This window comes from Monodelphis domestica, chromosome 3 (genome assembly GCF_027887165.1).
Source record: "Monodelphis domestica isolate mMonDom1 chromosome 3, mMonDom1.pri, whole genome shotgun sequence".
NCBI classification, from domain to species: domain Eukaryota; kingdom Metazoa; phylum Chordata; class Mammalia; order Didelphimorphia; family Didelphidae; genus Monodelphis; species Monodelphis domestica.
Window position 1 is genome coordinate 128,636,530 of NC_077229.1, and position 18,483 is coordinate 128,655,012.

Below are 18,483 nucleotides of genomic sequence, written 5' to 3' on the forward strand. Positions count from 1 at the left end.
CTTTCCCTGTATTTGTGATTATTTCCAGTGTGATACTGGGTAAGTCACTCTACCTCTTCCATTTCCTCATCTGTAAAATGAGGGGGTTGGCCTAAAAGGCCCTCAGGACCCCTTCCAGCTATATAAATCAGTGATCCTACGAAACAAGTTGTTTTTTAAGTCCATTTTCTCTTTGTTTTTGAGTGGCAATAAAAACAGAAATAGTACAGTGTTTTGGAACACTGATGAGTCAACTAGTAATTTTCTCTAATGAGAGTTGGTAGGTAATGATACCACTTTAATTCTCTTTAAGAAAAACAATTGATTAATCATATTAATCTTAATTTAAGAGAGATAGGTAGCATGCCTTAGTATAGCAGCTTTCAAAATTCAATAGGCAGCTGCTGGAGGGAGGGGTCCCTACCACCTTTCAGGCATCCTATTAGATCTAATCTATTTTTATAATAATAGTAAAAATTAATTACCCATTAAAATAATCCTCCCTTTTCCAACTGCATATTTGTATGAAGCAAGATTTTCTTCATATATTTCAACCTAAATAGCTTGAATGCATAAGCCAATATGAAAATCAGTTCTTTGATTAAGCCAGATATTAAAGAGCTATCAAATTCTTCTCACAAACATTTTTTGTTTTGAAAAATATAGTTAATTTTTTCATTAAAATTATATTTATGTTAATTCATAATGTGTTTACTTTTATTTTAAATTAGTATTTTTAAATTTTACCAGTTTTAATTTCTGATAAATATCTAAAGATATGTGTTTAACAGCTAGTTCTGGGAGAAAGTAGATGTATTTACAACACACTTTTTTTTTGTCTGAATTAACATTTTCTGCATCACTTTGTGAAGTTTAGAAAATCAAGAAAATAATAAATCAATCCCTGATTGCATTATTTGCCCGTTTCTACATGTTCACACTGAAAATTTTAACAACTGGCTCATACTTGAGAATTACTGGCATAGTAGAATAGAGGATCATTTTGAATTCAGGAAGGCTGGGATTTAAGTCCTATCTCATAGGAATACTAGTTCACATGAGCAAGTCACTTAACATTTCAAGATGTCAGACATGAAAGCAGAGGTGTTGATTTGATGGGAAAACTTCTCTTTTAATAAAATATATCCAAAGGGAATAAACAACTGATCCAAGGTCACTCAGCCAAAATTAGAATTTAATTCCTTTGTGCATGTGTGCACGTGTGCATGCATACACATGTCCATGTAAGTGTACATTTTCTTTTCTTTAAAAAAAAATCCTTACTTTTCATCTTAGAATCAAAATTTTAGTTTGTTTCTATGGCAGAAGAGTGGTAATGGCAATGAAAGTAAGTAACTTGCTAAGGGTCACATAGCTAGGAAGTGTCTAGAGTGCGAATTTGAACCCAGGACTACCTCCCATCTCTTGGCCTGGCTCTCAATCCACAGAGCCACCTAGCTGTCCCTTGTGCATTTTCTATAATGTTTATTATTACATGTTATCATATTATATATTAATATTGTGTATCGGACTGCCAGTCTAATAATCTATTGACCTATGCCATGATTATTAATATTTGTCATATGGTCCAAGGGACTTTTAATTTTTTTAATTTATTTTTGTAATTTCCATCCCTCCATCCTTTCTAGGGACCTTCTTCATTGTGGGCACTCTCACACACATCAGAACTTATGCACACCCTCTCATATTATGTGAATTTTGTTGTTGGCTTTTATGAATCCTCCAAAGATCTGCAGAATAAATTATTGGTCATACTCCAAAACAACTAACCAGCTGTGGTTATTTTTAATATCTCATGCTTATTAGTTCAATATCTTATTTAAATAGCACAAAAAGAATATACTAATAACATGATAAAATATTAATATAGTATATTAATAACAGAATAATAACATGGAAAGAATACACTTCTCGTTAAAAAATCATGAGCATTTAACAGTTTTCTAAGGCAATCAAATATAATTGATTTGGGGGGGGTAGTATTAATTTACATCAGGAGCAGTACTTTCTGTTATCTGCAAGCTCCAGTTAACCTTTACCCCAGTGCTTTCTGTTCTGGGGAATGGTTCTAAAGTGTTCTGAGTTGTGGCATTTAGACCTTTAAAGGTCTATTTGATTTTTACAAGTGGAATTTTTTTTTCAAACAAGCTTTTTATTAGTTTCTGGGTTTTTTTAGAAACATTTTATTGCATACATATTTCTAGCAATAAATGGGCCACTCACTTTTCTGCATTGCAATTCTTTGGCAACAGTTTTTTCCAGTTCTTCAAATTTGGGGCTTTTCCTTTGATATCTGAATCTTGCAGGCTATTGAGTAGAGTTTGTTAGGAATTGTAAAAAATACGTTGATAGCCCACTACTCCTTCCCCCTTCAAAAAGGGGGAGAAGAATTCAAATGTTTTATAAATGGACAAAATTTAACAGGAAAAAAATTTCAGATTCACAGAAGGATAATTGATTAAAGTCAAAGCTTCACTAAATCCTCCTGCACTGGAGGGAACCAATTAATATTTGTTGGCTAAACCTCAGAGGCCACTTAGTCTAACCTGTACTTGAAAAGATATTTCCTAACAAATTCATCTTGCTGCCTCGTAAAGATCCCATTGGGGGAAATAATAATAGTAACAATTAACATTTTTATATTATTTAGTGCTTCTAAGATTTGTATAACTCTTTACATATACTTTTCACTTTTCCAGAAATCTCTGTTATTATTACTGTTGTTGTTATTCATTATTATTTAGTCATGTCTGATTCTTTGTGCCTCTGGGGACCATAGCACGCCCATATTGTCCATGAAGTTTTCTTGGCAAAGATAATGGAGTGGTTTGCCATTTACTTCCCCATCTCATTTTAAAAATGAACTGAGGCAAACAAAAATTAAGTGACTTGCCTAGGGTCACACAGCTAGTAAGTGTCTGGCTGGAATTGAACTCAAGTCTTTATGGCTCGCAAGTCTAGCACTCCATTCACTGAGCTACCTAGTGTCCATTATTATTATTAGGTATTCATTAGTAGGCATAATAAGTGTTATAATTAACTCTTCTTTACAGATAAAGAAATTGAGATTAAAAAGTTAAATGATTTTCCCAGGGCTAGTAAGCACTGGAAACAGGACTTGAACTGGATTATCATTGTTAGGAAAGTTTTTCTTACATGAAAAGCTGAAATATTACTTTCTGACACTTTATATCTTTTAGAGTATAGGCCTCCATGTGGGATGTAGTCAGAAAGGAAGGTCCTTGGGAGCATGTCTAGAGGGGACGTTTGAAGGAACTGGGGATGTTTAGCCTAGAAAAGGAAAGACATGAGGTAGGTAAGATAGCTGCTTTCAAAGTATTTGAGAGACTGCACATGGATGAGAGATTCAGTTTATTCTTCTTTTCCCCAAGGGCAGAACTAGAAGCAAAGGGGAAACATGACAAAGAATCAAAATTTAGGCTAAATATGGGGAGGGGGGACAGAGAATCTATTAATAATGAGTTATCCCTATATTGAATTTGCTTCCTCTGGACATAGGGAATTTCCCCTCATTAGAGGTCATTAGGATCACTGCTTGTCATCCACATGCAGAGAAATTTATTTTCAGGTATAGATTGAAATAAGTAGCCTCTAACTTTCCTTCTGCCTCTGATATCCTGTGAAGATCTGATAATTTATAGAAAAACATTCTTTAATGCTTTTGTAAAGAAGCATGTTTGCCATTATAGAACTGTGATGATGAGAGAGCAGTGTCAATAAAATTATCTTATTCTGAAAGAAAAATCTATCCCTTCCTCCTCTATACATAAGCAGACAACCTTCATCTAAACCCTGATTTCTAGACGGTTTTCACAGGGGGGCTGGTTAGCAAACTCTTTATAACAGTTAGAACATAGAACTCTCTTGTCCATAAACTTAGAGGAAAACCTTTTTCTCAGTAATGCTCTACTAGTCTTGTAAACTGAAACATAGAAATCACCCATTGTTTCCTTTATAATCAAAGGGCATTGTGCAGTGTTTGAACAAAGGAAGATAATTAGTTATTCTCTAAACCACCATTATGGTTTTTAAATGCCATGGGGACAGGGTATATGACTGTAGGTTTGCCTGGAGTTTCACAGGGTGTGTTTGGGAAGAAATGTCACTAAGTATCTTAGATTGCCTTGGAATCAATATCTAATTTAGTCAAAGTCATGAGCTTATAAATTAGATTTTCAAAATGAAGTAACAACTGATTCATTGGAGAGTCGTTTTTCTGAGCTTCATTTTGTGTATGTTTTTAATTTGGTAAATAATGTTCATGATACTCTCTGATAATAGTGTCTCTAAAGTTTAATTTTCAATCTCCTGAGCATTTCCAAATACTAGGTAATTTAAAGCTAATCCAGGAGATAAATATGAAGGGGTAGGGGACTGAAAACAGTTATTTTTTTCTATGGTTATAGAACTATGGGAACTAAATGTAATGCCTTCCTTTCCTTGTCATTGTTTTTCACTGTGAAAGATAGCATAGCTTCAAAAAGAAGTTTAATTTGATCACATTGATGTGAAAATAATTCCCAAATTGAAGATTCATTTGAAACTGAAGTGCCAGTCATATTAAGACATTTAATCAATTGTATTTAGTTCAGAACACACTTACAATCATGTCAGAAACTTATTGCTTTGCTATCCTGTCTTTAACTTATTATAACAAAACAACATTGTGTATTGATTTATAACTTAATAGTGTACCAGCTGATTGAGTTCCAGATGAAAATGTCTTATCATCCTATGCCATTAAAACACTTAAAAATTCCTCTCAAAATATGCCTTTAAAGACTAAAGTCATCCTTGTTGACCCAAGTGTCAGATAAATAAGGAAGATCTTGGCTTAATGGTGGTACACATAATTCTCATCATATTGTAGATAGACTGTGACTTGTTTAAATTTCTTGGGACCTGGCAGTGATGTTTGCTTTTATTGAAAAATATTTTCTTTCCAGCTGTGTGACCCTGGGCAAGTCACTTGACCCCCATTGCCTAGCCCTTACCACTCTTCTGCCTTGGAGCCAATACACAGTATTGACTCTAAGATGGAAGGTAAGGGTTTTTTAAATATATATATATATATTTTTTTTTTCTTTCATTTTGTTGGTTGTTCATTTGGGTAACCATGGCCAAAGAATTAATCACTTAGTAGCCCATATTTTGGTGGTAAACCTCTTTATACTTACCTTGGTGGATCTTTTAATAGCAGACTTGGTTCCCCTGGGTGTTTATTCAAAGCCTTCCCACCATTGTAGTCTACCAGAGCACATACTGGTCTCACCTATCCTTAAAGTCCCCAATGTTACTTCCATGCCAAGATGAGTCACAATAGGGTTTTTGGAAGACATAAATGTTGTTGTATTAATTGAGTATTAGTAGAGAGAGAAGCTTAGTGGCCTCGAGCTGAACCCCTTAGGATAGTATTTGTGTTTTTATAGCAAATGTATTTCATGTCCTCTTTTTAATAGAATAATTAAAAACTAACGAAGAGACCTCAGTTCAATACTGGCTGTGACTTACTAGTGGGCAAATAACCTCACCTCTCTGGCCTTCAGTAGCTTTCTCTTAAAATGACAAGGTTGAGTTGAATGGGCTCCAAGCTTCCACTCATAACATCCTCTATCTCTTTTTTTTTTTAACTCTTACCTTCTGTCTTAGAGTTGATGCTAAGCATCAATTACAAGGCAGAAGAACAGTAAAGGATAGGCAATGGGGGTTAAGTGATTTGTCCAGAGTCATACAGCTAGGAAATATCAGAGACCATATTTAAACCCAGGTCATCCCATCCGTAGGCTAGCTGCCCCAAGATTCTCAATTTCTAGCTCTTTGTGATCATGAAGCCACAGTGGCATTGATATAATTAGTCAGCTCTGTTATTCGGTTCTTTGTGGTTTAGTAGAATTATTGTTACATTACTGAGTAGTGTCTACACAGTTCAATCCTTGCTTTTGTTTATTGCTTTCATATAATCACTCTCTTGTTTCTCACAGAATCAAAGAAATTAAAAGTAGGAATGATGAACTAGGAAAAATAATCTTGACAAACCTCCAAGCTAAGGGATAAGTCTTCATTCTAAACTACCTCCTACAAATTAGTGTTCCTCTCCTCTCCACCAGGAAGAAGGGATTGCCCTATTTGAATATTATTTTTCCATCTCTTACACAGAAAGGAAATTGCCCTATTTTCCTCCTAATTTTCTTCAGTCCACAAACTCTTAATATCCCTTGACTCCCTCTTATCTGCTACTTATAATGTGCTTTAGATAGAATCTACCTTTATTCCAAGCTCTTTTTGCATGAGATAATGAAAATCATAGACAGATTGTTGGAGTTATGGTCAGGAAGACCTCGATTCAGATCTTTTTTCCAAATACTTCTCTAATCCTGGATAAGTCACCTTACTTGTCTGTCTTCTTCTGTAATAGCAGTACCTGCCTTACATGATTGTTGGGATGCACAATGAAATGATAGAGGCTTTACAAACTTATGAGCATTATTTAAGTGTCTACTATGTTCATCATCATCATCATCTAACTATTCTCATCTTTTGTAAGATTGAGTTAGAAACTGTCCTGGAACTTACAAGTTATTATTCTCATTTCATAATTAATGTTCATTATATGGGTGTGTTAAATAACTGCTCTTCATAGTTGAATTAAAATGTTGGAATTTAAACTCATCCTCTTGACTTATTTGAAAGTATTCTTGTCATAAGTGGAGACATGAAAATAGGGGTAGCATGTATCTCATCATCATTTAGTGTTATTATTATTACTACTATCTAATACTATACCATAACTATTGTTATTGAGGCAAAATTACCCCTATATCATAGGTAAAAAGAAACACCCTTACAAAAGTAATTATAAAGCAAAGTCTCTATCAGAAAGGAAAATTTAGAACCTTACATTATAGGCTTAGCTAACCCTGGCTTCATTCTTTTCATCTTTTCAGAACATTTCTCTATGTATGATTCCCCTAAAGTAGCATCTTGAATGAAATATTTTATCATGTGGATCATAAATCAAAATCACCTCAATCAATAAGAAGTCATCAGATACCTATAATGGGCCATTGACTGTGCAAAGTGCTGGTGATGAGAAACATTAAAAATTAGATAGAAATTGCCCACAAGGAGCTGATAGTCTCTTGGGAAGACAACATGCTCATACCTTAAAGAATATACAGAACACATCTGATATAAGACGAGAATGTTTCAGGGGAAGGGCACTAGTAGTTGGAGGGCTTAGGAAGGGCTCCAGGTAGAATGTAATTTTTTAACATAAATCATTAAGGAAGTAAAATCTTCTATGGGTAGAGTGTAGAGGGGAGAGTGCATTGCAGGCAGGAGATGGAATAGTAGGAATGAATATTAGAGAGGACAGTTTGGCTCAACAGCTCTGAAGGAGAATAATATATAATGAGTTTGGACAGATTGGTTGGGGGACCAAGTTGTGAAGGGCTTTTAAAACCAATTGAGAAGACAATACTTTAAACAGAGACATTTGGGAATTACTCAACATGTATTTATTTCTTTTACTCCACATTGATCTGTGCATTTCCTCTGAAACTATTATTTAAAGAACTTCATAGGACATCTTGCCCAGTCTGCTTAATTTGTAAATGAGGAAACTGAGGCCCATAGAGTTTGAATGATTTCCCCAAAGTCACACGGGCAACAAGTATTAGAGGGAGGGTTTGAACATTGGTCCTCTGAATCTAGAGCCAGTGGTTTATCCATGATACTACACAATCTTATCAGACATTACTTTAAATTTTGAAAGGAAAGGAGACTATGTGGAATCAATACCAGACCCTGGAAATTATTCCTTTGAATCAAATTCTCTAATAGATTATATAACTATATATAAACTATACAACTACAAGTGCTGGATTTCTATTCAATTTTATTTTTTTGTAATCTTAAAAAAGAAGAGAACCCCCCAAAATCTGAGCATTCAGATGAGTTGGGCTGTAGTTATTAATAGAGGGACAATTGTACATTTCTCTGTCTAGATGGGTTGATATAATGGGATAGTGGAATGCATTGGGACCCAAGAGACAGGATACCTGAGTTTTAGTAGAGTTTTAGTAGTACTTCTTATATTCTTGTTATAATGATATCTTGTGTAAACTAAGACAAGCTTCAGCTTTAAAATATATATAAATTTTGTTTTCCAATTTTGCAATGTGGTCATTTTCATTCTATTTTTTTTTATATTGATAAATCACATGTGTTTTTTATTGTAGCTTTTTTCAGGATGGCTTGAAAACAGCAGACAAATTGAAACAGTACATTGAAAAGCTGGCTGCTGATTTATATAATGTAAGTTATTTGTGAAATGGCATTTAACATACTCAAGGATTAAAACCCCACTAGTCAATTGGATTCAGTAGCAAAAAGACATGTAAAATTAATGACAACAACTTCACGGTTTAGTGACTTGTCAGTGTACACCTTGAGAAGATAGGCTTTCAGGCTCAACTTAATTAGTGAGGCCATCAGTGACCAGAGTACACATACCAGTTTTCTTTTTCCTTTTTCTTTTTATTGTCATATGCAAAACACAATTCCCTATTGGTCATTATTGTAAGAGCAAACTCATAAGTAAAATCCCAGAATAAAACTATAAATACACTGATATGAAAGATGATTCCAACAGTTCTTTCTCTGGATTTAGATAACACTCCCCATCATAAGTCTTTCAGGATTGCTAAGAGTAGCCATGTTTTCACAGGTAATGAACATACAATATTGTGTTCTCCCACTTCTGTTATTTTGATCTGTATCCATTCCTGCAGATCTTTCCAGCTTTTTCTGAAATCATCTAGCTTATCATTTCTTATAACACAATAGTATTCCATCACCAACATGTACCACAATTTGTTCAAGCATTCCTCAATTGAGGGACATCCCCTCAATTTCTAATTCTTTGCCACTACAAAAAAAAAAGCAGCTGTAAATATTTTTGTACAAATAAGTCCTTTCCCCTTTTTTATTATCTCTTTGGGATACAGACCTCAGTAGTGGTATATTACAGGGGCAAGTGGTATGCCCAGTTTACATACCAATTTTCTTATGTTCCTAACAGTGAGTTGTAAACTGATTTATATTCCTGATGTAGTTGCAATGCATTCTTAGTTCTCCTGTTAACAGTACAAGCCATTTGACTGTCTTTGAAGAAAAAAAATTAATAAATCTTTAGGTTTAGTACCCATGATGTTGAAGACATGCAATATAGCATGGCTATGAGTCCCTGTGATTGAATAATGCTCCACTATTATTTCTAATAAAATGAAACCTTCCATTTGTATATGCTTCTTAAAACTTAATTTGAAGCATATCTCTCTGGATAGCTATACATATTACTCTTCTTTTCTATCATTAATTAATATAATGCAGAATAGTAAGTAGTAAGTATGCTTCTTTAAAAGCTATGGAAGAGCTGTACTATAGGAATTCAAGTAACTTTTCTGCTTAGTGAGTAATAGGGTTCCCATTAAAAAAATTGAAAACAATGAAATAAATTCTTAGTGTTACTTTCCTGTGTGTGACTAAAATAACACTTAAGAAGCTAATTGGTGACTCAGATTAGTTCTTTAGAGAGAAGGCATATTACATTATCTACTTAAGGTTACTGTAAAGCATAACTGTTTGGTACTTTTCGTAAAATGAGTAGTTGTGGGTTTACCTTTGCAATTTTTGAAAGTGGCATTGTATTACAGACTTTTATTATTAAATTGGCACTGCCCAGTGGATATGTTTGATGAGCATCACATTGGGTTGAATTAAACAGGGCCTATGAAATGTAGAAGTAAGTAATGAAAGCAGTTTCTTCTTTTGCAGATAAAGCAGACTCAGGATGAAGAAAAGAAACAGCTTACCGCACTCCGAGACTTGATAAAATCCTCTCTCCAGCTTGATCAGAAAGAAGTAGGTGACCTCTGTATTCATGACTTTGGCTAATGGGGTATAAGTGAGAGTTACACTTTCTCAGATCTCATTTTGGTCTTGGTAGAATTGGATAGTCACGTACAAACTCAGAGCCAGGGGTTTTTTATCTCCAAAAATCTGTTTTTAAGAAAGTGGCCACACCACCATGAGAATTAACTGTATAGCTGAAAACACTGGGATATTACAACAGTCTCCATTGTCGTACCCCTCTTATTAGTTCTTCCCACGCCCTACTTTGTCCTCCCTCTTAACCAGCTACAAATGGGGACAGTACAGTTTATGCAACAGTCAGAGATGTTGGACGTTGGTCACCTATGCCTTCCAAGTACAGGGCGTTGTGCCCACTTGTTGCCTAGAAACAGCCCCCTGGGGAAACATAGTGTTTCTTTTTCCTACTGCAGATCATTGAAAATACAGAAAGTTTCACATTTTGTAGATGGCCAGGAATTAAACATGTTATTGAGCACACTCTTGGTTTTTAACCATCTAATAAAAAATGTTTTTAAAACTTAAAAGTAGAGTAAATATCTTAAACCTGCTTCACACAAAAATATCTTAGAGACCCTGATTGCCATATTCATGAAATTCAAGGTGATGGCCTCTACATAGAAAATAATGGATGTAAGGAGAACTTTGGACTATACCCAAAGTGGTGTATGTATGTTTTGCCTTCCATGAGCCTAATGGCTTTATCATATATTTTGTTCTCCTTATGATCAGGGACATTTGGCCAGGTTTGGAATAAAAGTCTATGGCTATGGAACAGAAGGAAAATAATTTACTGATAGAGGAGGAGGACATAACATGGAACTGAATTCTAAATCACAAAATATAATAAACCCAAGGTTGTTTCTAATAAGATCACATGCTAAAAGTCGATAAAGAGCAGGAATAAATTCCTCAGTTTTTCAACCTATGTTTCACATCATAATCTATACTTAATGTTGTCATCTCTTTGTACATCAGAGTGAGAAGCAGAAGAGGCAGAGTTTTAGTGTCTGCTTGATTAATTATAATCTCAAGTATTTAAATATTAGAATAGGCCTGTAGAAGAGCACTGAGGTTTAGTTTGCTTAGCCCCAGAGGAGAAGAAATAGAAGAAAGTTACTGGGTGATTTTTCTGATTGGTATAAAGAAAAATTCCTTGCAAATTTGAGTCATACAGAAATGCATTGTCATGGAAGGTAATAAGTGTCCAATTCCTAAAGATTTTAATGAAGAACCTAGATAGCTACTTGTTGAGCATATTGTAAAGGTAATTTCTGTTTAGCTACATGCTGGCTAGATAACCTCCAAGGCCCTTTCCTATTCAGATTCTGTAGTATCAGGTTTGTTAATAATTGTTTTGTTAGAAGAACTACGATTCCCAATAGATGTTTATGCCCAATCTCAATGATGATTTAGTCCATTCTGTGCCTTCCAAAGAATCATGAGAAGTTGCAGGAAATTAAATAGATGATTGATACCTCCCCCTACACTGAGAACTGGGAACATATATTTAATGATGGAAAGAAAGCAGTTTTTGCCTCCAAATTTCTAAGCTAATGTTATTCTACAGAAATTTGATTTTAAAAAATGAATATGTCCTACCATCAACTTAGTTTAGCTGCAATGATTCACAGAACAATTACACTTAGAGGTTCTTCTACCACAGCTTTGGACCCCTTTCAGAGCTTTAAGAGAAAAGTGAAGCAGCTACATACCTGGTTTAGACCAAAAAATGAGGTTCTCTAATCGTCTTACATATTCACATGGCAAAAGGATTCTTCTATTTGCACAAGTATTTCCTTTAAAAAAAAAATGCTTTCTCTTGTTCATTCAAGCCTTTGTTAGTAATGGAAAAAATAAAAAACTGAAATGAAAGAGTCATCGAATCATGAGAAGCCCCCTCTATCCTGGGCCATCTTCTCCTATATTATTTCACTTGGTGATCTCATTAGCATCTATGTATTCAATTATCTCTATGTTAATGATTCTCGGTTTTATTTAATCTCTCTTCTGATATCCATTCTTGGCAACTGCACCTGTCTGTTGAACATCTCAAACTGGATGTGCCTTGAACATCTTCAACTCATCATGTCCAAAACTTCATCTTTCACCTTAAACTTATATTTTCCCTCTTCTTAGCTTCTAATTATTCCTGAAGATATCACCCAGGCTTGAAATCTAAGTATCATCCTTGACTCCTTTTTTCCACCCTACAGACCCAATCTGTTGCCAAGTCCTATCATTTTTACCTGAATTATTACAATAAGCCGGCCGGTGGATCTCCCTGTTCCAAGTCTCTCACCCCATCCTCCTCTCAGCTGTCAAAATGATCTTCCTAAGAAATGTTTGGCCATGTCATCCACTAACCCCACTCCCCACTCAGTAAACTCCACTGGCTCCCTGTTCCTTTCAAAATCAAATATAAAATCCTCTTTTTGATGTTGAAACCCTTTTATAATCTGTATCAGTTATCTGCCTTTTGGGTTATAGTACACTTTACCTCCCCCCCACCCTCCCGTACTCTGCGATCAGAGACCCAGGCCTCCTTGCTCATCCTCTCACAAGACACTCTGTCTCCTGACTTTGGGCATTTTTTGTAGCTGACCCCTTGCCTTGAATGTTGTACCTCCTCATCTCTATCTCCTGGCTTTTCTGGCTTCCTTCAAGTCCCAGCTAAAGTCTCACCTGTTGTAAGAAGCTTTCCTTTATCCCCCTTCTCTTGTTTAGTTCCAAATTATCTGGTATATTTTGTTGATACATAGTTTTCAGGTTGCCTCTCCCATTACATCTTTTGCTTCTTGAGAGCAGAGATTGACTTTTGCCTTTCTTTCTTTGTTTGTTTGTTTATTTGCCTAAAGCATTAGTACCTAGAATATGGTAGAAACTAATAAATGATTGATGAGTGACTGGAAGACTTGAAACTAGAAGAGACCTTAGAGGTCATTTCACAAATTAACTGAAGCCTATGGGAGTTAAGTGACTTCTCTGTGATCACTTAGGTCCTTTGACTCTAGATCCTAAGAGAGCTAGTAGGCCAGGATTAAAGGCCTTAGACTTGAAAAAAAAGAAGACCTCAATTCAAAACATTCTTTAGACTCTTATTACTTTTGTGACCTTGGACAAATCACTTAACCTCTTGTCCTCAGTTTCCTCCCTATAAATTGTTGATAATAGCACCTATGGGACTGTGGTAAGGATCAAATGAGATAACTTTCATAAAGCACTTTGCAAACCTTAAATCAATATTTAAGTGCTAGCTGATGTTATCATTGTTGTTATTATTACCAATGAACCATATTGGAAAAGACCTGCATCTGAGTCTCAGCTCCAATATTTACTGATTTATGGCCTTGACAACATTAATTAATTACCCTGTCCTCAGTTTCTGTATATCTAAGGTAGGAATCATAGTATTTTGTGCTACCTATCTCCCCAGTGTTGTTTAAAAAAAAAAAGACATTCTGAAACAAATTCTTATAGAAATAGGAACTATTATGGTTATTATTTATAAAACTAAGAGAATCTAAGTAGCCTGTAGAGACTGACATAAAATGCTAGTAATAACATATAGCATTAGTTTAATAAATAACAAAAGTTTATTGAGTACCTTTTACGTGCTTAGAACTATACTAGACATTAGGATGTGATACTGAAACAATCCTATAACCTATAACTCAGGATCCTTCTCTCTCCCCTCTCAAAGGACTTTTAGTTCACAAAGGTGGAATAAAATCCTAGGGGTCTGACCTATGAAGATTTACTCTTTGGCTTACTGTCCCCACTAAGACTTGCTCCAGAAAAGTTTGCCCATATACTAAGAGTAGAGTTCATGCCTAGGTTTCCTCAGATATAAGGAAAGAGGTCCCCAGTTCCCATGTAGCCATTGAGAGTATTAAATGAATATCAGTCAGGTATGAGATAGTTTTAATCTCCCTTGCATGAAAAAATAATTGCAAAAGACAAAAGAACTCAGGAAACCATAAATTGACACATCAAATCTACAAACACTCAAATATCCCATTCATCCCCAAGAACAAGGAGAATTTGGAGCTGCATTTCAGAAATATATAGACATTCTCATAAAATCTGTCTCACCACAAGGTCATCGATATTACCTTCAAAACCACGTGATTAAGATTTCCCTTAGAACGCACACATATTTTAGGACTGCTAAATAAGCATTCCCTCTCCATCAGACCTGCATTGTCTGAATAGCATTGCTATTCAGCTCTCTGAATTGACTTTGCTCTCCAAATTGGATACTTTTCAGGAACTTTATTGCCTTTCTCTTCGTCCAAGAGGCATTTTGCATTGTAGAAGATACAGTGCTCAAAATCTCAAAACTCAAAGGTGGGACTTATTTCTCAGATCAAATAGAAATGCATATGTCTGATTCTGCCCTGTGCTTCTGCTACAAGTTGCCATAAGATTGTTCTTGGGTTGAAGGCTGGAGGAGAGGAAGAAATTCCTTTCCCGCAGCTCCTAGATGCATTTTGGAAGAAAGTACAAAATTAAAAGGCAGTCTTCAAGAAAGCAAGAGATGAATCTACTCCCTTTTATAGGTAGTGGCAGCTGATTTTCAGTCAGTTATCAGTAGGCAATGCAAGTTTCTGATATGTGACAAGTCAGTATGGGGAAAGCAAAAATGATCACATTCCATGGGAAGGTGCCCGCTGTGCTTAGCTTCAAACAATGAACCTTTAATTTATGAGGTCAATGAATGAGTTCCTCAAATTAATTAGTGATTCCTTGATCACCTCCACTAACCCACCAACAGATGTGTGATTTCCTTGATGTGGGCATTCCCTCCAGCTATGCAAATTATAATCCATCTCTTCTTATTCATCCTCTTCAGTTCTTGTCCTTGTCCTCCTATGTGTGCTGCAGGGAGTCTACCCAATATGCTGGTGCAATTCCTTGTTTTCCCTTGCTATCAAAAAATACTAGTGTAGCATCTGGGTTCTCCAAAGTTATCTCTCATTATTGCCACATGACCAGTCCATCTTTTTTATTCATACATTTTTAATGACATCCTTTATATCACTTCTCAATAATTTTTTCTTTGAAATGTGTTACACCTTGATCACATTCTTTGTGCATCTCTCTGTTCCTCTTTAGATGATCTTTTTTTCATTTCTCTTCTTTAGCATTTTTAGTGTTTCATGTCTTGTTGCCATACAATAAAACTGGTATTTAAAAGATCAGCCTTTACTTCAGGGAAGAGCTTGGGGGAGTCATTAAAGAACTTTTCCCCAAGGTAGTGTAGCCAACTTTCTTCCTCCTGTCAATTCTAGGCAGTTTTTGTCCATGATAACTGTACTCATGGATAAGCTCTTCAAGTTTTCCACAAAATCATTTCAGAGTCTAGATGATAGGCAGTCTTCTTCCACTTCACTTTTCCTATGTAGATAGTTGGACTAAATTTTTTAAAGTGATTATAGAAAAGCAGCACAAAGTAAGCACAAACAGAGTGTCTTGAAGAACTCCCCATCTCTTCAGGTATTCTTAACCTTTTTTTGTATCATCGCCCATTTGGAAATAAACTAAAGTTTATTGGCATCTTCTTAAAATAACATTTTAAATGTATCAAATAGAACAGAGGATTACAAATGGAACCAATTATACTGAAATGCAATTTGGGCAACCAGATGGTTCCATGTATAGAGTGCTGGCCCTAGAGTCAGGAGAACCTGAGTTCAAATATGGCTTCAGACCCACACTAGCTGAGAGACCCTGGGCAAGTCACTTAACCCTGTTTGTCTTGGTTTCCTCATCTGTAAAATGAGCCAGAGAAGGAAATGGCAAACCACTCCATAATCTTTGCAAAAAAAACAAATAAGGTCATAAAGAGAGTTGTATACTACTGAAATGACTAAACAACAATAATTTTGGGGACAGCGAAGTAAGTGTCTCAGTAGATTGAGTATCTAGCTTAAAGATAGAGATCCTAGGTTCAAATTCGACCTCACAGTTTGACCCTGGGCAAGTTACTTAACCCCCATTGCCTAGCCCAATTCTAAGATAGAAAGGTAGAAGGGCGGGGGAAGAAAAATATTTTTAAAATTTCTTAGATTCCAGTTTTTGGGGGAGTTTAAAAAGAAGAAAAAAATGAAAAATGCCCAACCCCTGACCTGAGGGACTTTAAATCTTATTTGGGAGGCAAGATTTGTACACAGGAAACAATCAAAGCACAGAGCAAGAGGATACCTAATCAAGACAAAATTATGTGGCTCATATTACAAGTGCTAGTAAAATAAAGGAAGGGAAAGATCACTGTGGGTTGGAGTATTTTCAGAATTCATGAAAGGAAGCAAGGCTTGAGCTAGACCTTTATGGATAACTGGGATTTGGAATGGCAAAGAGGAAAAATGGGGAACTATAGGAATGAGGAAAACATAAGTTGCTGAGAATAGTGCACATGAAAGGAAGCCTTCCTTGTTATAAAATCAAGTTTATGTGGCTTGTATATGTGCCTTGATTTATACAACAGATAGCTTCCTGAGAAGTTGTGTAAATCACACTTTATAAATAGAATTATGTTTTACCTGTACACTAAGAGATCCCTGGTTGAATTCTTTATATACTTTGTCACTAAAAATACTCAGATAGAAAAGGCCTCAACAATATATCAGAATAGTTACAAATTGAAATCCCAGATTTTCTTTCAGCCAAACTTTGCATGTTGAAACATTCAAATAAGTTTTGATTGTCTTTTGGCAGATGGTCTACTCAGTTAATAATCTCAGGCATTAGTAATAAACCAAAACTTAAAAAAAATGTTTAAACCTAATTAGTACATAACTATTTTAAGAGTTTGAAAAATGCTATTTTGAATAATCATGTTTCAAGTCAAATTTAGTATCTGATAATTCATCCTACAAACTGAATGTGCTTCATCCTCAAATCCATCTTTTAACATCCTTCTCTGCTCTGATACCAAGGTAATAGACACTTCTTCTCTTTAACCTTTAGTTGCTGGCCCCAACCACAATAACCTTGTAGTAAATCTCATCTATGTTCATGTACTCAATAGAACCTGTTCCTTGAAAGCAAAGACCATTTCTATTTTTGCCATCTTTACAACAAATCTGCAATATTCATTGCTTCTCCCATTAAGATGAAAGTTACTGCTTTTGCACATATTCAGTACCTAATTAATGTTTTTAATTGATCAGTTATTGCTTGCTAACAGTGAGTACAATATATTGTTTCACTATTTCATGCATCCATTCCTCATTTATGAAATAGCTACTTTGTACATGGACTCTACTAGGAAGTAGAAAAGATACTTGGATAAATATTGTTTGGCTCCTGCTATAAAAGTGGTTACAATTTAGTTGAAATAAGATAGTGTACATGGATAATTATGACACAAATCAGAGTACAGATATTAAATGAGAGGAATTCTTGGAGTACAAAACTATAGTCAGATAAAGAAGAGATAACACTTGGGGAATCAGAAAAGATTTCATGGAAAAGACATACTTAAGTTTTCAGAGAGCCCCTTTATAAAACTCCATACCATAGGTTAGAAAAACTAAACTCCACCAGAAAATCCACTAGAACTTTAAAGAGTTCAGTAGGGGAAAGACAAGAAACACTTATTCTCCATTAAGCCTATTAATTTGGATTCATATGCAGCTTTAAAACTAGAGATCACAAGCATGGTCCATTAGTTTATTAAATTTTCCAACTGAGAAAGTAATGCTAATGGTTAGATAGCATTACTAATATGAGAGGAAATGGAAATCAAGATTTGTGCTCCAGTTGTCTTCTGTCATGATTAGCACTTTGTAGACACCATGCTGTGCATCCTTGGCTGATGTTGCTGAGATGACCAAATGTCCCTTGGGGCTTAGCAAAATTGAACATTTCCTTTAACCCAGGCTTTCTTATTGAAGGACAGCTTTTTTTTTAATTTGCATTTCTCTTTACTGAAAGCCTATTTTTTTCTTAGCAAAAGGATTAAGAATGACTTTTCATCCCTTCCATTTAAACAAAAAAATTTAAAACTAAGAATTCTCTGAGAACGTGATGTTCGTGAAAGGAAAAACAAAAACAACACACCATCATTTAAAAGTACCAGATTGCTGAATAGATTGAATGCCCTCATTTCTCAAAATACACAAATAATTATTGGTATTGCTTTTCCAGGCTATAAAGCACATTAGTAGTTAATTTAGGAGAGTTCGTGCCAGGAGGCTTTGGATTTATTGCTTCTATCCCGCCCAAAATTAACAGACAAGTTCCAGAAAACAAAACCTGTATTTCAGACACTTCGTTCTCTTTAGAAGAATGTTAAGAAGTGCATTTACAATTAGTGCTTCTGTTAGTTGATGATACAAAGAACACTTGGTTATGAGTATTTGATATTCAGAAATCAACATTTTGCTTAGAACATTTAATATTCTAAAGGCACAAAAGTTCTGTCTTGGACATAAACAAATAGGATATTATAGTTTATAGTTTCTGATAGAACTTCAGATTAGGAAGGGACTTCCAAGTTCATTTTATCTCTGTTTTTAAGCG

The 18,483-nt window shown here is 35.1% G+C and overlaps 1 protein-coding gene across 4 annotated transcripts in view; it reads left to right on the plus strand.

The window, feature by feature from the left end:
- The window catches only part of ASAP1 (ArfGAP with SH3 domain, ankyrin repeat and PH domain 1), a 522,736-nt gene that overhangs the window by 396,670 nt on the left and 107,583 nt on the right, over nt 1-18,483 (plus strand). For all 4 annotated transcript variants that reach the window (XM_056823080.1, XM_056823081.1, XM_001381404.5 and 1 more), the window contains 2 exons: nt 8,262-8,337; nt 9,859-9,945. In XM_056823080.1, coding sequence (XP_056679058.1) covers nt 8,262-8,337; nt 9,859-9,945 — 163 coding nt within the window. The remainder of the gene's footprint in view (nt 1-8,261; nt 8,338-9,858; nt 9,946-18,483) is intronic.